A 16,729-nucleotide genomic window follows, 5' to 3' on the forward strand; every position below is an offset into this window, starting at 1 on the left:
AAAATATTATTTATAACTATTAAATCTTATTTTTAATGTTTTTTTACCAAATTAGGAAAGTCTCTCTATAAATTAATAATTATTCAGAAATTAAAACCTCTATAAATTAATAGATTTTCATGGTCATTGCCAATAATTTAAAAATCTAAAGAACAAAATAGAAATTAAAGTCTAAATTTTGCAATGACCAAATTGATCCTTTATAAATCCATATATAAATCCAACCAAATAACATGAAATTTGATCATCACATGCACTATCTTGATGTACTAAAATACTTCATAATCCCACACATGCATTACCCTCTCGGTCAAACACTAAACTTTGTATAACACACATTTAACTCTTGAACATGATCATATTCAAAAGTAAAGGAGATGCTTGCTTGTTTTATCGGCGAAAAAACAAAAAGATCAGTGCATAGAACGAGAGTAATGGTTATCGTTAGGGTTCCGTTTCTGGCTTAAAATCGCCATAGTTCTTCTCAAAGGAGGCTGCAATGGCGCGTTTCTATTACTGTGATGGTTCATGAACACATCGTCTGATACAAAATGCTCATCTCCCTGTAAAACCAACACAATATAATCAAAGTCAAAAATGGTTTCTTCCGATTCAAGCTCATCGATTTGAGTTTTGTATATATACTAACCGGTTTGCTTGCTTTCTTCTTGGTCTTGGAACGGAGAGGCAGTTGATCCTCCCTTAGAACCAGATTCTTGGTGATTCCTTCCCTTCCACCTATAGGATTTGGTATCGAATACTGCACAAAGATAGAAGAAGACGATGGGGTTCTGTTTAAAAGCAGAATAACAATATGACTCGTTTAAAAGTGATAGATGCTCTGTTTTAACGGTGGTTCAACTTACTTTGGTCCCTCGAAGTGTAATACGTGGTAGAGGCCCAGCTATGATGGTACCATTCTCGCGTACCGTTAACGCTACCTTATATAGAAATCCCATCTTAGCGCACTTGGGACAGGCGAGTCTTCCCATTTCAGAAGTTACTGTGTAGCAACCACGGCATTTCTTGACCCACCTTGAAGATCCAAACGCAATAAAGTGTAAGAAAGACATCTTTCACAGCTAAAAGAAACTTGAAAGGAAGATCTGATTCATAAAGTCGTACCTGTTTAGTTGGCGAATTTGCATTCCTCCGGGTGCAAGCAAACGCAAACCCATTTGAAGAATAACATTTTGCATGGCATAGTCACCGGTTATACAAGCTACACTAGACTCAGATAAGGATCTCAACGACTGCTCGCTGCTACCATCATCTGCCTCAAAGGTATCACTAGCCTCACTAGCAACATCGATCCCCTCAGCTTTGACTTCAATATCATTCTCACCATTGCTCAAAGTTGTTTCAGCATTCGTGTCCTCATCAAAGTTGTCTTTAGACATCTGGTCAGTGGTGCCCTGGCATTGTAACGGCCAAGGCATTGTAACGTTCCCACTTGGCCTTTCTCCTAAGGAACTTTCTATGAGTACTGCTACTAACCGCAGGTCTCCATTCACCAGTAGTATCTTCATCATCGTATTCGCCCTGTGACGCATCTATTCCTTCAACTACCATCTTAACCGCAAGGTTCACCTCTGTTTTCTTTGGCGGGTATCGCATCTGGTTCCTCTCACCTTCTTGCTCATCCTCTGTAATGATATTCATGTCAAGGTCTTGAAGCGGAAGGATTTTGGAGGTCAAGGAGTTTGATTTGTCCTCGTCGGTCTCGTTTTCTAGTGCTTCCCACTCCTCCAAGTTAGCCACATTAGAGCCCCAACCAGGTAATTCCTTATCAGGTAATCTCTTTAGTACCCTAACAGTTTGAATCGGCATAGGAGCATCTCTGAGATGTTTCGTCCCATGAAACTGAGCCTCGAGTGTGTATGTCAAAGCAATCAATTTGCGATCAGCAAGAGAGAGAGAGAATGCAATTCACCAATGCTCTCAGCAAATTTAATAACTAACCAGTCAGAAGAAAACAAGTCAGTGTCAAGAGAGATAAAACTCATAAAAAACACAAAAACTTGTTGTTTATGTATTACCTTTAGTGAGAGATTCAGGAGAAGGTTCCATGGTTTCGATAGTGAAAGGGGTCAAGTCAAGACGACGGAGAGATTCACGGTCACGAATCTCGGAGAATAATACTTCAGGGACGGTTACGAATCTTTCGGCCAAGTTGGTTAAACTCTGGCGTCCTTCGATGATGACGTTGGCGTCAACAACCGCAATAGATATCCCCTTTGTGGATTTGCAGTTTTCGACCAAACCGACCGGAGCTCCGTACGTTTTCGGAGGCTTTGAAGGAGGATCTTTCTTCACTATGGAACTCCACATCGCGGCTGGTTTCGGATTGCTTTCGTTATTTGCCGTTTAGACAGAGAGAGAGAGAGAGAGAGAGAGAGAGAGAGAGAGAGAGAGATAGAGAGGGCGAAGAAGAAGAACCAACCCTAGGGTTGCTCAATCACAGCGTCATTTCTTGTTGTTCACTTATCTTAAATGGGCCTCTTTCAGGCCCAAATACATATTTATGTTTTAAAATTGTAATTTACTCAACCACTAGTACGAAGCCCGGACTACGTCCGGAAAAAAACATAATTCGATAAAATTTAAAATATAATTTGTTTTAAGAACATTAGTGTGCTTAATTAGAAATCAACACATTAGATAAAAAAAAAATTTAGATGAAAAAGCATATTATCCATATGTACCAAAAGTCTATTACTGAAAAATGCATCACAACATTTTAAACCGGGAATGAAGTCTTCAAAAAAAAACTTGGATTAATGGCTTGCATCTTGTGCTTGTGTGGCTCGAATTTCTTTCAACTGTAATTTTAACAAATCAAACAGTCAAAATCGTTAGTATATAGAAAGCACTTGAGTTTAAGTTTAAAACTATGACATCAATTGTTAATTAAAAACTAAATGAGAATTGATAACCTTGGGTAGGTCACGAACGACATAGATATTATCGATTTGATTTGTGTAAGAGTTTTCTTTTCCAAATATGTTTCACACGGAACCCTGTGAAAACGAAACCATGTCTCTTCTCACAGTTAGTTTCTCAAACACTTTTTGAAGACCAAATTAATAATCGACAAAAATATGTGATAAGAACGAAATTATAATAATTTACAAAGTATAAAGCAAAATGATGTTAAAACGGAAACCCCGAACAAATACACAAAACCAAGAGACATGCAAATCTCGGAGATACAAACTTGATACCTTAATTGGAATTACAAAAGTTCTCTTCGTTCTCTTAGCCATATAAATGATCTCTAAGGAGAAGGGAGAGCGAGATGAATTCTGATTCTAGAAGGGAAAGCTACAAAAATAATGTAAGAATTGTTAATCTGCCATGGCGTAAATCAGACGGAAGAAAAAGTAGCTGACTGACTCGAATGTGAGAAATTTGGAAGTGTTAATTAAATAAATCGCTTAGAAGATGAAATAATATATATTAGCAAGAAACGGTTGCAAGACATGGGGATGCTCGTAAGGGAGACGGCGACAAAGAAGGCAAAAGTTTAGTGGTTATATTTTTTGTTTAAAATTATTTGTTTTCACAGTACTTAGATTTAATTGTCAAAAAAAAAGAAGATTTAATTATCTTTTTCTGAAAAATGATAGTATATATCGTTTATTTTGTGCCACGATCTCTTTTTTATGTTTTGCAATTATTTTCTAAAAATATTTATTTTTCTGATTTGTCAAAATTTAATTGGTGAAGTGACTTGTGCTTTATAGATAAAGGATTTCATAAATTGAAATATTTTCTGGTACGGTAGTAGGATTCCCATAATGTGTTCCGTATGTCGTTTGTGTTCTAAACTGCCATTACTAATCATTTTCAAGTTACATAAACCATATAGCTAGATAATCTTATGAACTAAAAGCCTAATATCATTTCCACTCAGCTAGCATATAAGAAAAGATGGGTCAGAAGACCTTTCCGATTTAAATAATGTTGTTTGCTTGATGGTTCAATTAGTACGGTTCCAAAGGAACGAAACCAACATCAATTTTTCTCGAACAAAACCTTGAGGTTTAGCATAAAACAGTCTGATCAATTGTCGATGCGATAACCAACACTTTCTCGTACGTTCTTACTCAAAATGAATATAGACATTACAATGTGTAATCTTAGGCTAGCCAGACATTACATATATATATATAATAGCTTGGAGGTAGCCAGACACTTTCTCGTACGTTTTCTCGGCTTCTCGTCACTTTAGCTCGTCAAGACATGTGAGTATGTGACATGTAGAAATAGCTTGGAGGTGGTACCAATAGCCAAAATCTCTTGACCAGTAGCAAAATCAACGAAATTTGGAGCGTCTCTATTAATGGTCAGTATATGTTACAGAATTCAGAAGCGAGAAGCTGTTAGACTTAATTGTCATGACAGATCCACAATCGGAGGCTTACCGGAGTTTGCTACTGTGGAATTTCTTCGTTTTGTTGCTCCATAATCTGATCATCATATCTTGATTTCATCTCTCCGAAATTAAAAGATATATAAACTATGAGTCTATGATAATAAAAATGTTACACAACGACTGCAAAGAAAAAAAAAAAGTTACGAAACGTAACTGTAAATATGTAAAGAACTCTTAAAGAGAAAATTAATTTGGGCTGTAGTTGAAGATAAAGCTCATTTATCGTCAAACGCTTGGGCTCTTATACAACACAACATTCTTATTAATGGGCTATATCATCAACTACGGCCCAATTTAAATTTTAAGTCCTATTATTTGCACAGGCTTTTGGGATTTTTTTTAAACGGTTCATCACGGCCTTCGATCTAGGGCCAAGTTTAAGCACTCGCCGGCGATTTAGCGGAGATGGGAAGAGACCACGACGGTTCTCCACCGGAGAACACGAAACGCGACGTTGATGATAGAGACTACAGGATAAAATCATCGAGAGAGAAACCGAGCGGTGCTGGAAAGGATTCAGGGGAAGAGAAAGATGTGAGTCGCCGCCGTGAATCAAAGAGGAGAACAAAAGACGGCAAAGAGTCTGGTTCCGAATCAGGTTTGGAGAGCGGAAGCGATTCTGAATCGGAGAAGGAAGAAGAGAGACGTAGAAGTAGAAAAGATAAAGGGAAGAGGAAATCAGATCGGAAATCTAGGAGAAGACGGCGTGATTATTCGAGTAGTAGTGGCTCCGATTCGGAATCGGAATCGGATTATTCGTCGGAGTATTCTGATTCTGAGGAGAGTGAGAGTGAAGATGAGAGAAGGAGGAGGAAGAGGAAGAGAAGAGAGAGGGAAGAGAGAGAGAGGAAGAGAAGGAGAAGAGAGAAAGATAAGAAGAAGAGGAAGAAGTCTGATAAAGATGGTGATAGGAAGAAGAAGAAGAAGAAGAAGAAGAAGAAGAAGTCTGAGAAAGTGAAGAAAGGAGCTGTCACTGAATCATGGGGCAAGTATGGAATCATCAGAGAAACTGATATGTGGTAAAGCTTCTCTGTCTCTTAGTGTTCATGTTTTGGAAGATCTTGAGCTATTAGATTATATTTTAGCCAGCATTACAATGTTGTCGAGCCTGGATTGTATACATTAGATATTGAAGTTGTTGATCACTCATGTGTGTAGGAATAAACGACCAGAGTTCACAGCATGGTTGCTTGAAGTTAAAGAGGTAATTTTATAGCCTTATATGAGATCCTATTTTGGTTTGGAACTCAACATCGATGAATCTTAAGGTATCTCTGTTTATGGCACCAATAGGTTAACTTGGAAAGCTTGCCACCTTGGGAAGAGAAGAAGATGTTCAAAGAGTATGTATTGTGATTTTTGTTTTAGATTTCATCTCCTGAGTATGTGTTCATATGAAGCTCTTTTTGATTCTGATAAATGTTGTGTGTGATTGATGTTGTTTTCACAGTTTTATGGAAGATCACAACACTGGTACATTTTCTTCGAAGAAGTAAGCTTCTTTCTTGTGTGGATGTATGAATGTTGTTGAACACTTATGGTTGAGATTTGTTGTTGATCAAAGATCTGATATTTTTGCAGATACTATGACATTGATGGGTACTACAGACAAAAGTTGGAAAAAGAGATGAAAAAGGGTTTGAAGAAAGCTGGGATTAGTGAACGTACTGTGTTCAATGATGAGGAACAACGCAGGTAACAAAAGATTCTTACTTTTACATGACCAGTCTCTAATAAAATATACTGTGGGATGAGTTGCTTAAAAGGCATGTCTCTTTGTGCTTGTTTCAGGCTAGAGATGCAGGAAGTACGCGAAAGGCAGAAGGAAGAAGAAGTTTTAGCTCTAAAGCGATCAATGGAAGGCGGAATGGTCAGTGTCTTGTTTGAATCCTTTGCCATTCATCTTCTTGCTTGCACAAAACTTATGTGATTGACTATAATAAATCAATGGCAGGCACAAGCCATGAAAGAGCAAGCTCGGCTAAAGGAAGAAATGGTTTACTTATACAAGATTGGGGACATGGAGGTTCGATACAAAAAGCCTAATTTCTTTCAGTGATTTGGATCATCCTCACTTTCATTTTTCAAACTCATTGTTGATGTAAACGTTTTTGAAACACATGCAGGGAGCAGCAGCTATACAGAGAAGGTTGGATCCAGATGTTCCTATGTGATGTGGAGTTTTTGGTTATCTTCTCTTACCAGCTCTAAATTGTGTTCCAAGGTTCGAACTTTTGTAACATAACGATCAAAAAAGCACTAAAGCTTTTATCTCCTAGATCCCTAAGCATGATACTATTTTGTTTTCTTCGCTTTGGATTATTGTTTTATGACTATCATAGGCTGGCCCCAATTTTGACTAAGTCGGTCATAGAGAGTCAACATGTTTGGGGTTCAATGTATCCTATTTTTCGGTTTAGATGACTATTAATTGGTATAGCGTTCCACTATTCGGTTTAGATGGATCGGTCTTAGCGTTTGGTTTATCGTTGTAGACAGTCGATTATTCAAGTGAAATGTTCATTAATCAGTTTAACAAATACACTTTTTTATTTTAGTTTAGATATGGTTAAAAACGTACTAAATAATATTATTAACCTTTACAAAATTCTTGTTCATACATTGAAGATTATTGAAAATCTCGGAATCAAAATAAAATTACCCCAACCATTATTTTATTAGACTCAACATAAATGTCCCAACTTAAAAAAACACATTGAAGAGTAGGAAATTCTGATTACCGGTTGGTGATAAAAATACAAATTTTTTTTACGCTTCCACGAAACAACGGAGGGCAAAAAATAGGATTTTTGGCTTATTTGGTCCTGACGACACCTGGACTGAATCAGTTACTGGTATGGAGGATATTGCATCAAAATATTTTGCGGAACTTTTTAAGCGGTCTGATGTAAGAGGCGTTTCACAGATGGTCCAGGAAGTTCATCCATTAATCACATAATGCATGAATAGGGCTTTGATAAGGGAGATCACATAATCTGAAGTCCGTAGAGCTTTGTTTGCTATGCAACCCGAGAAAACTCCAGGACCTGATGGACTGACAGCTTTGTTTTTCCAAAGGTTTTGGCCTTCTCTAAAAGGAGATTTGGTGGCGTTGGTAAAAGATTTCTTTCGTACAAATCAGTTTGATCTGCGGTTAAATGAAACAAATATTTGCCTGATCCCTAAGACTGAAAGGCCTCAACGGATGACGGAGTTTAGGCCGATTAGTCTCTGCAATGTGAGTTATAAGATTATCTCTAAAGTCTTGTGCTTCCGGCTTAAGCAAATTTTTCCATCGCTTGTTTCAGAAACACAATCGGGGTTTGTTTCTGGCCGTTTAATCACGGATAATATCCTTATTGCTCAGGAAATATTTCATGGTTTGAATACAAATCCTCGCTGTAAATCAGAGTTTATGGCTTTCAAGACGGATATGAGCAAAGCCTACGACCGGGTGGAATGGGATTTCCTAGAAGCAGTAATGATTAAGTTGGGGTTTGATAGAAAATGGATCTCATGGATTATGTGGTGTGTTTCCTCAGTTTCATATCAAGTCCTTCTTAACGAACAGCCTCGGGGTTCTATTAAGCCTCAAAGGGGTTTACGTCAGGGGGATCCTTTGTCTCCTCACTTGTTTATAATTTGCACGGAGGTTTTAATCGCCAATATTAAAAAGGCTGAACGAGAGAATAGAATCTCAGGTATCAAGTTAGCTCGGGAGTGTCCCACTATTTCACACTTGTTGTTTGCAGATGATAGCTTGTTCTTCTGTAAAGCAGAGGCGGCTGAATGCACTACGGTTATGGAAATTATAGGAGACTATGGGAAAGCGTCGGGACAAGAGGTTAATCTGGAAAAATCCTCCATCATGTTTGGCAAGAAAGTCCTGCCTGATATACGGACTCAGCTAAAATCTGTAATGGGTATCTCAAAAGAAGGTGGCATGGGTTCATATTTGGGTATTCCAGAAAATTTTCAGGGTTCGAGGACCAAGGTCTTCAGCTATGTCAATGAGCGTTTGGATGATCGAGTAAATGGTTGGTCTGCAAAGTATTTATCGAAAGGTGGTAAGGAAGTTATGATTAAATCGGTAGCGTTGGCTCTTCCAGCTCATGTGATGTCTTGTTACAAATTACCGCAGGAGCTAACGTCTAAATTAACGAGTGTTATCTCAATTTTTTTGTGGAAATCTAATGATAAGGCACATGGTATGCATTGGGTGACCTGGGATAAAGTCTGTGAGGACAAGTGTGATGGAGGATTGGGTTTCCGCACTTTGGAACAATTTAATGACGCAATGCTGGCTAAGCAGTATTGTCGGTTAATTCATTATCCGAATTCCCTGATGGCTTGGGTTCTGAGAGGTAGATATTTTCGAAACAAACATCCTTTACAGGCCAAGAAGCCATATTCTCCTTCTTTTGCTTGGAGAAGTATTTACTCTACAAAGGGTTTGGTCGAACACGGATCCAGATGGGCGATAGGCTCGGGCTGTCAGGTTTCGGTATGGCGAGATCCTTGGATACTGGATTCTCAGCCAAGACCAGGTAATGATCGAGGGAGATTGCTACATCCCAATCTAATGGTTAATCATTTAATAAACCCAATTAATAAGGAGTGGCATATGCCAATCCTGGAAGAGTTTATGGACCCGGAGGATATCCAGATTATTCAATCTATGGAGGTCAGTAAAGTCTTTAAACCCGATAGATTGATCTGACACTATATTAAGTCAGGAAAATATTCGGTCAAATCGGGTTATCGGCTCGCACGTGAATATATTAAAGAGGTTGAATATGGGCCGACGTGTACGGCCCTTAGGGCACATGCATGGAAACTTGAGATTCCCACAAAGGTCCAACATTTTTTCTGGCAGGTTGCCTTCGGTTCCCTCCCCGTGATGGAACGTCTTGCTCATCGGGGTGTCCGGTGTGATACTTTATGCAAACGCTGTGGTTCGGAGGTGGAGACCATAAATCATGCACTTTTTGAGTGCTCTCATTCGCGGCGGATCTGGGATTTATTTCCGGGTGACATATGTTCCGGGTACTTTCCTTATGGCTCGATCTACTCGAATCTAGATTTCCTATTATGGCGAGCGCCATCCCAGTCGAACGTTTCGGATATAAGCCTTCGCTTACCATGGCTTGTCTGGTCAATTTGGAAGGACAGGAATAAAAAAGTTTTCCAAGGACTTACGGCATAGCCTATTGACGTTATCAATCAAGTAGCCAATGATAGAGTGTTATGGGAAGAGGCCAAGTCCTCTTATTCGGACTCCATAGATCCTTTGCTTGTGGAGATTCGGGTTCCTTCTCCTCGGTGTCAGGTCGATGGATCTTGGAAGGCCTCCGATCATTTAGTGGGTCTAGGCTGGTGGTTTTGTAACAGTGAGGATACCACTCTGCTATTAGGAGCACGGAGTCTGCGACATAGTCCTTCCCCCTTCATTCGGAGGTACATGCGTTGATTTGGGCGATGGAATCCCTTTTGGCGGCTGGTGTTGATTGTCAAAGTTTCGAGACAGATTGTGCATAATTAGTGGCGATGGTGCAATCTCCTGATGAATGGCCCGCCTTCTCTAACCTGTTGGATGAATTCTGCTTACTTCGATCCTCCTTTCCGGCCTTCATGCTTTCACGGATCCCGCGGTCGTCAAATGTCCGGACCGACTGTTTTGCTCGTTCTTCGCCATTTTTATCTTTTGAAACTTCATTTGTAAACTCTTTCCCTCCGGTTTGGGCAACCAACTTTGGGATTATTTTCTAATTTAATGTTTGATTGACAAAAAAAAAACACTCGCAATCGTAAAATGGAAAAACAAAGCACAGTAAAATTTATATAAATTAATGATGTTGGGACCACAAAATTCTATTAATTTATAGAGGTTTTAATTTCTCGACAAATTAATAATTATTAATTTATAAATAGATTTTCCTAATTTGGTAAAAAAGTTTAATAATAAAATGTAATTGTTATAATTAATATTTTTATAAAATCAATTAAAATAAAAATAACAATTATCATGTTTTGAAGATAGTACTCAAAGATTTTTATATAGTAAAAATATTAAAAATGAACTCTAATAAAAATTAATGTGTATATATATATATATATACATATATTTAGATAATTTTATATAATTATTAATTTAGATTATTGATGGGACCATATATTTACAAAGGATTTTCAAAAAAATTATTATATTATCGTATTATGTCCAAAATTATACTAGTCCCAACTTGGAACTGAATAAATTTATTAATTTATAGAGATTATTAATTTACCGAGTATTAATTTATAGAGGTTTTACTCCATTACACAATATGACAATACCAAATATAAAGGATATCCCCTGCAGGAAAAGAAATCATGCTCAAATCAGTAGCTCTATCTATGCCAGTATACGCCATGTCCTGTTTTAAATTACCGTTAGGAATTACTACAGAGATAGAATCACTTCTAATGAGCTACTGGTGGGAAAGAAACTCAAATAATCAGAGTATTCCATGGATCGCTTGGGAAAAAACTGCAGGTTCCAAAATCTGAAGGAGGTTTGGGGTTCAGGAACTTAGCTAATGACGCCCTTCTAGCAAAACAAGCATGACGCCTTATTCAGTTCCCTAACTGCTTGTTTGCCCGTGTCATGAAAAACCGTTACTACAAAGACGATACGCTATTAGACGCTCAACCGAGGAAGAATCAATCTTATGGCTGGTCCTCAATTTTAATTGGCTTAGACCTCTTAAAGAAAGGAACTCGCTATATTGTGGGTGATGGAAAATCAATACGTTTAGGTATGGACAATATTATTGGTGACAACCCTCCCAGACCTATCCAAAGTTTGGATACGCAATCTTCTACAACACTTGAACACGCTTCATCCTACTTCAGCTAAATGGAATCTTTCGTAAAGCCATCTTGAAAGTAAGGTAGCATATAGATTCTTCGACCTCCCGGTCCACTTCATTATTAAATCAGGCAATGTCCGAGTTTGGGATCATCAGAAACTCTCCACACAAGTTCCGCAGGCAGAGCAGACACTAATTCGAAACATCCATTTGTCTCAAGTGGAAAAACAAGATAAACTTATCTGGCAATATACCTGGTCTAGTGCTTATACGGTTAAATCTGGTTATTGGTTCATAACACACTACCCTTTTGATCCTGGTGTGCAACCTGATTTGCCTCATGGCTCAGTGGAACTCAAGAATAAGATATGGAAGTTACGGATTATACCAAAACTTAAAACACTTCCTCTGGCGTATAGTTTCAAGGGCTTTACCAACAACAACAAGATTGAGAACAAGGGGTATGAACATTGATTCCATATGTCAAAGATGTCACCAAACCGATGAGACAATAGAACATGCACTTTTTTCATGTCCTTTCGCTCAAATGGCATGGAGACTCTCCAACACTTCTTTATTAAATCTAGATCAATTACCATCTACTGCAGAGGAAACCATCTCTTATATAATATCCCTATCATCACAAACCACTAATATTTTCGACTCACTTCTACCTTTCAATCTACTTTGGCGTGTATGGAAAGCAAGGAACAATTTGGTCTTCAATAATTACCGTGAGATTTCAACTAAAACAGTCTTACTCGCTAAATCTGAATGCAAAGACTGGATCAGTACCCTGCAAATTTCATTACCGAGTCAGAATACCATACAAAGGGTAACCCATGATACTTGGCGACCACCAACACACCCATCGATCAAGTGTAATTTTGATGCAGGTTTTAACAACCAAACATATCAAACCACTTGTGGTTGGATCTTCCGAGATCATCATGGCGAATCGTTGGCATGGGGAGCTTCTAGATTCAACAATGCAGGTTCTGCCTTAGAAGCTGAAACTAAGGGACTATTAGTGGCATTACAGCAGGCTTGGTGCAAGGGCTACCAATCTATCATTTTTGAAGGAGATTGTAATGATTTAATAAAATTAGTTAATGGTCAACATTCGAATGCTTCATTAACTAATCTATTGGAAGATATACATCTATGGACTACAAAACTAAAACAAGTATCTTTCACCTTCACCAAGAGAGAATGTAATAGTGTTGCACATACTCTAGCTAAATATGGTTGTATTGACAAAATTTATTATGTTGATTCTGTATTGAAGCCAACATGGCTAGCTCAAACTTTTTGTAACGATCATGTTTAATTAATATATACATCATTTGTGAAAAAAAAAAAAAAAAATTGCTTCTTTTTTTTTTCAAACGTGGGGCTTAGTGTAACCCAATAGCAAAACTATTGAATCTATTTATAGATTTCGATGACGGAGAACGGATAAACTGGACACACGATTTCGCAACGGGAAAATCTTGATGCATGTGCTAAAGTTTCGTACTCGGAAAGAGATCTCTCTTTACCAGACGAGCATTGTGTTAACATTGTCATGTCCATACCAAACACAATGTTAGAGCATATATCTCTGCTCGTTGCTTCTACTGGTGTAACCATTTCCACTATTATCACTTTTCCGTTTTCTTTAAGACTTTTCCAACAATTTTTCAGAATTTGTACGCAGTTTTCGTCCGTCCAATCATGTAGTTTCCACTGCTATGATTATCGAGATATATGATGCTTTAGTATTATTATTTTTTTCCTTTTATTGGTTGAGATAGATATAGAACTTTACCTTCATGAAAATGGCATCTGCATTTGGAATCTTTGTGAACATATCTCCCGCCACATGGGTAACACCTGAACTCAGGTTTAGTTCTTATAATTAAAACCCGTCGTAAAATACGTATAATGAAACGTACAGTACATGGTTTACGATTAGTGCCGTTATTATTATAGCATGACATCAATAAGTTCTGATATTATATGTGTATAATGTTAAGAATTTAAATAATCACATGGTTCATACCGGGATAAGAAGGAGCATTGGCTAACACCACAGCTAAATCGAAATTGATACCAACAAGATGAGGATACTTGGAAGTGATGAGGCCTAGTGTGCTACCAAGTCCTCCCCCAACATCCACCAAAGTCTTCACATCTGTGAATCCTTCATAATCCCTAAGAACCTTCTCCATAACCATGGTGGAAGATTCCAACATAGCCCGGTTGAACACTTTACCAAATCCCTCATTGGTTTCGATGTATTCGAATAGTTTCATCCCATGGGCAGAACTAAATGCATCTTTTCCTTCTAGTATCAAATCTTTGAGATGTGTCCTATGAAACAAAACAAAACAAAAACAAAAAAAAAATCCTTAGTTGGTCACTGAGTGCACAAATGTAAACTTAAAGGCTTAGTGAGATGGTCATAGATAGCTAGTTTAATGTATTTGAAAGAGTTAACTACTGTATAGTTTTTTTTTTTTTTTTTTTTTTTAAAATGCGTATAATAAACAACGTACCAAGTCTTAATAAAGACGTCGCTAAGGTCAAGCATGAACAGAGAGGCAAAAGAACCCGAGACGTCTCTATTGTTCAAGAGAAATTTGCAAATCGGTTCGGCTGCATACACCCTCTCGACTTTTCCGGGTTGGCCGCTCTCTTCTGCTACAATGGAACGGCATTTGAAAACCAAATAGCTAGCAAGAAATCGCAGCATCCGGTCTAGCAAAACTGGAGCCTCCGGGTTGCTCGGTTTGATTGGGAGTCTTTGTGCAATCTCAGAAGGTGAGAGCCACAAGCTGTCGCCTACGGTGACCATGGTGTCGATCACGCCGAGTTCCAAGGCGGCTTTAAGAACCATGGGCAAGGAAGCTCCATTCGAGAGCCTCCTCGCTAGCAAGCTTGCCTCTTCTTCAGCTTCTTGTTCTCCTTTGGTTGGATTAGGTTTAGGGTTAATGGTTATGGGAGCTTGAAAATGGGTTGACATTGTTCTTGTTTGAAGGGAAGATATTATGTGAGTTGGTTTCAACTTTCACTCTTTGTGCCATTTTATAGAGTCTTATATCAATAGTGTTGCCTAATTTATGGTGGCCTGGTGGTAGTTGTCTAGGGGAAATATGTAAACTCGCTCCTTTAGTTCAATATCTACTTAAGAACAACGTGGGTAAACACTGGAAAAGCCGAGTCTGTACTTCAGCCCAGTTAAAAATACCTAGTGGGATGGTTTTCTTGGTCGGGACTGGACTAGCTCACCCTGGAGATTAGTCAGTCCCGTTTGCGTTACTGAATAGTTGTGTTGGTTTGGCTGTACAAATTGAACCTCGCACCTTCTTATCCAATATAGGAACCCGGACCATCTTCACGTTATACAAGGATCTATCTAGAATAAGACCATCAATGTTTGGTTAGGTGACCTAAATTAGATTTGTCAATCTCATTTCTTCAACATATATGCCTATTATTGTTTTACTGTTGTTATGGTGTCCATACTGTCTGTAACATTATCTGGTTAGGTGAGATGACCCATATTAGATATCGGAATCCAGCCAACGTTATTTCTTGCTTTTTATTTTTCAATAACATTATGTCCACCATTGTTTTGTGGTTGTTATAGTTAGTGGCCATGTAGGCGAGAACGTAGTTTTTAGGTAAGTACGTTATTAAACGAAACATCATAGTAGGTTATTACAAAGAGAGGTGTCTATTTCACTTAAAACATCGAAACTAGGAGACTCGGACATCTCGACCCTAGCTAGGTGTTTATGGAGGTTCTTGTGGTATTGGTGCTTCTCGATCGTGCTTGGTTACTACGATGCTCTTTAGATCGCAGTGCAAAACTGAGAACCAACAGAAAAAGTTAGGAGAGAAGTTAGTTACCTCGTGTGTTCTAGTTTTTTGTAGCTTTTTAGAATCTTTAAAGTCGTAATTGTTTTCTTTGTTTTGAGGATAAGTGTTCGGAAAACGTTACCAAATAACGTACAAGGCCCAAGGGTGTATTTTTCAGCTTCAACGAATATGAAGCATAGAAACAATTTTCGTGGATTTTTTTTTGTTTGTTAAGTGTATTTCTTAAATCTCGTCCGAGTTAGAAAAGTTTTACTTACATGTTAGAAGGTGAAGTTGGGGTATCGGTTTGAGATCGATTTAATGTTATCAATGTGACTTATAAAGTTTAGTTATGTTTCGAGTTATTGTATATTTTTAATATATCAAACGTTACCAAATTCTTTATAAAAACAATTTAGATAACCTATGCGTTGAATGTTTTACTAAAACTTGAATAATGAAAAAAACTTTTTTTTCTTAGAAATTCTAGCGATTATTTAGTGTAAAATAAAAAATGATTTGTGCACAAAGTATAAAAATCATTAAAAGAACACAACATAATTTTTCAGAACTACATTACTATTGGAACTAGTCTATAATGGTTCCGCTTGTCTCGTGGTCAAAACCACCCTATCGGACCGGAGAGTACAAAGCTAACAACGCCACATGTCAAATACTAAATTCACCCAATCACCGATTTTTACGTGGAGGTTAACTACAAGGGGGTTCCCCACAAGTATATAAACATCTACGCGTAATCCTTTTTTCTCACAAGTCACAATTACAAAAGCTAAAAAGTTCTTTAAGAATCAAATCAAGTGTGTTTTTTCGAAGAAAAAGATTAGAAAATGTCTAACAACAGTCAGAGCATGAGCTTCAACGCTGGCCAAGCTAAAGGCCAAACCCAGGTTTTTGTCTACGCAACACCATTTTCGAAATTTAAATTAATTGTTATACTTGAGTTAATGGTTTAGTTTGATATTAATATCAGACGTAATTAAAAATTGTTGTAGGAGAAGGCAAGCAACTTGGTGGACAAGGCCTCCAATGCTGCCCAATCTGCTAAGGAATCTCTTCAAGAGGTTTATTTTCTTTTTTATTATTCTTTTTAATACCTTATTTGTGAAATAATTTTGAGAATTCAGAAAAATTAGTGAATAATTTTTTTTTTTTGGGAAAACAAAATATAGGGAGGACAGCAGCTGAAGCAGAAGGCACAAGGTGCGAGTGAGGCCATTAAGGACAAGACCGGCATCAACAACTGAGAAGCACGTTGAACTAATAACTTATGTTTTTACGTTTTTTTACCTACCCGAATAATAATAATTAGATAGAAAATGTCTATCTAAATCCAAGACTACGGATTTCGATTGAAACCATTTAGGCAACTATGTTTGCTTCTCTAAGTTTTTATTTTCATAAATATCTATCCAAGGGTTTTTCACTCTTTGGCTCTTGATAATTTGTAGCCATGCAGTTATTTCTATATTAAATAAATGATATGATAAGTTCACATGAAACTATAGCTTAAATTTTATTTTATAATTAAGCAATGATTGCGGCTAAATTTATTCTCTTTGTTACCATGACTAGA

The 16,729-nt window shown here is 37.6% G+C and overlaps 3 protein-coding genes, 1 long non-coding RNA gene and 1 pseudogene across 6 annotated transcripts; 2 read left to right on the forward strand and 3 right to left on the reverse strand.

Moving 5' to 3' along the window:
* Window positions 1-184: 184 nt before the first annotated feature.
* LOC104763439 (RNA-binding NOB1-like protein) lies at window positions 185-2,367 on the reverse strand (annotated as a pseudogene). Its single transcript, XR_015588279.1, has 5 exons — window positions 2,040-2,367; window positions 1,126-1,957; window positions 867-1,035; window positions 650-760; window positions 185-563 (listed from the first exon to the last, which is right to left on the reverse strand). The product of XR_015588279.1 is annotated as an RNA-binding NOB1-like protein (transcript).
* A 190-nt stretch (window positions 2,368-2,557) lies between these two features.
* LOC104761404 (uncharacterized) lies at window positions 2,558-3,398 on the reverse strand. Its single transcript, XR_763180.3, has 3 exons — window positions 3,225-3,398; window positions 2,937-3,020; window positions 2,558-2,822 (listed from the first exon to the last, which is right to left on the reverse strand). It is a non-coding gene; the product is annotated as an uncharacterized LOC104761404 (long non-coding RNA).
* Window positions 3,399-4,758: 1,360 nt separating this feature from the next.
* On the forward strand, window positions 4,759-6,897 carry LOC104761405 (uncharacterized). Its single transcript, XM_010484481.3, has 8 exons — window positions 4,759-5,457; window positions 5,597-5,642; window positions 5,732-5,781; window positions 5,889-5,930; window positions 6,020-6,133; window positions 6,230-6,308; window positions 6,393-6,464; window positions 6,565-6,897. The coding sequence occupies exons 1-8, from the start codon at window positions 4,844-4,846 to the stop codon at window positions 6,610-6,612; spliced, it is 1,065 nt and encodes a 354-aa protein (XP_010482783.2). The 5' UTR covers window positions 4,759-4,843; the 3' UTR covers window positions 6,613-6,897.
* A 5,645-nt stretch (window positions 6,898-12,542) lies between these two features.
* LOC109130500 (indole glucosinolate O-methyltransferase 1-like) lies at window positions 12,543-14,659 on the reverse strand. 2 transcript variants are annotated; one of them, XM_087497636.1, is made up of 4 exons: window positions 13,830-14,659; window positions 13,334-13,644; window positions 13,100-13,164; window positions 12,543-13,017 (listed from the first exon to the last, which is right to left on the reverse strand). In XM_087497636.1, the coding sequence occupies exons 1-4, from the start codon at window positions 14,294-14,296 to the stop codon at window positions 12,718-12,720; spliced, it is 1,143 nt and encodes a 380-aa protein (XP_087353762.1). In that variant the 5' UTR covers window positions 14,297-14,659; the 3' UTR covers window positions 12,543-12,717. The 2 variants fall into 2 exon arrangements, with proteins under 2 accessions (XP_087353762.1, XP_087353761.1); XM_087497635.1 differs by having other exon boundaries at window positions 12,543-13,020; window positions 13,830-14,365.
* A 1,245-nt stretch (window positions 14,660-15,904) lies between these two features.
* On the forward strand, window positions 15,905-16,655 carry LOC109130575 (uncharacterized). Its single transcript, XM_019240263.2, has 3 exons — window positions 15,905-16,043; window positions 16,149-16,217; window positions 16,326-16,655. The coding sequence occupies exons 1-3, from the start codon at window positions 15,984-15,986 to the stop codon at window positions 16,398-16,400; spliced, it is 204 nt and encodes a 67-aa protein (XP_019095808.1). The 5' UTR covers window positions 15,905-15,983; the 3' UTR covers window positions 16,401-16,655.
* Window positions 16,656-16,729: the final 74 nt, after the last annotated feature.

Source organism: Camelina sativa, chromosome 18 (genome assembly GCF_030686135.1).
Source record: "Camelina sativa cultivar CO46 ecotype springtype chromosome 18, ASM3068613v1".
NCBI lineage: Eukaryota > Viridiplantae > Streptophyta > Magnoliopsida > Brassicales > Brassicaceae > Camelina > Camelina sativa.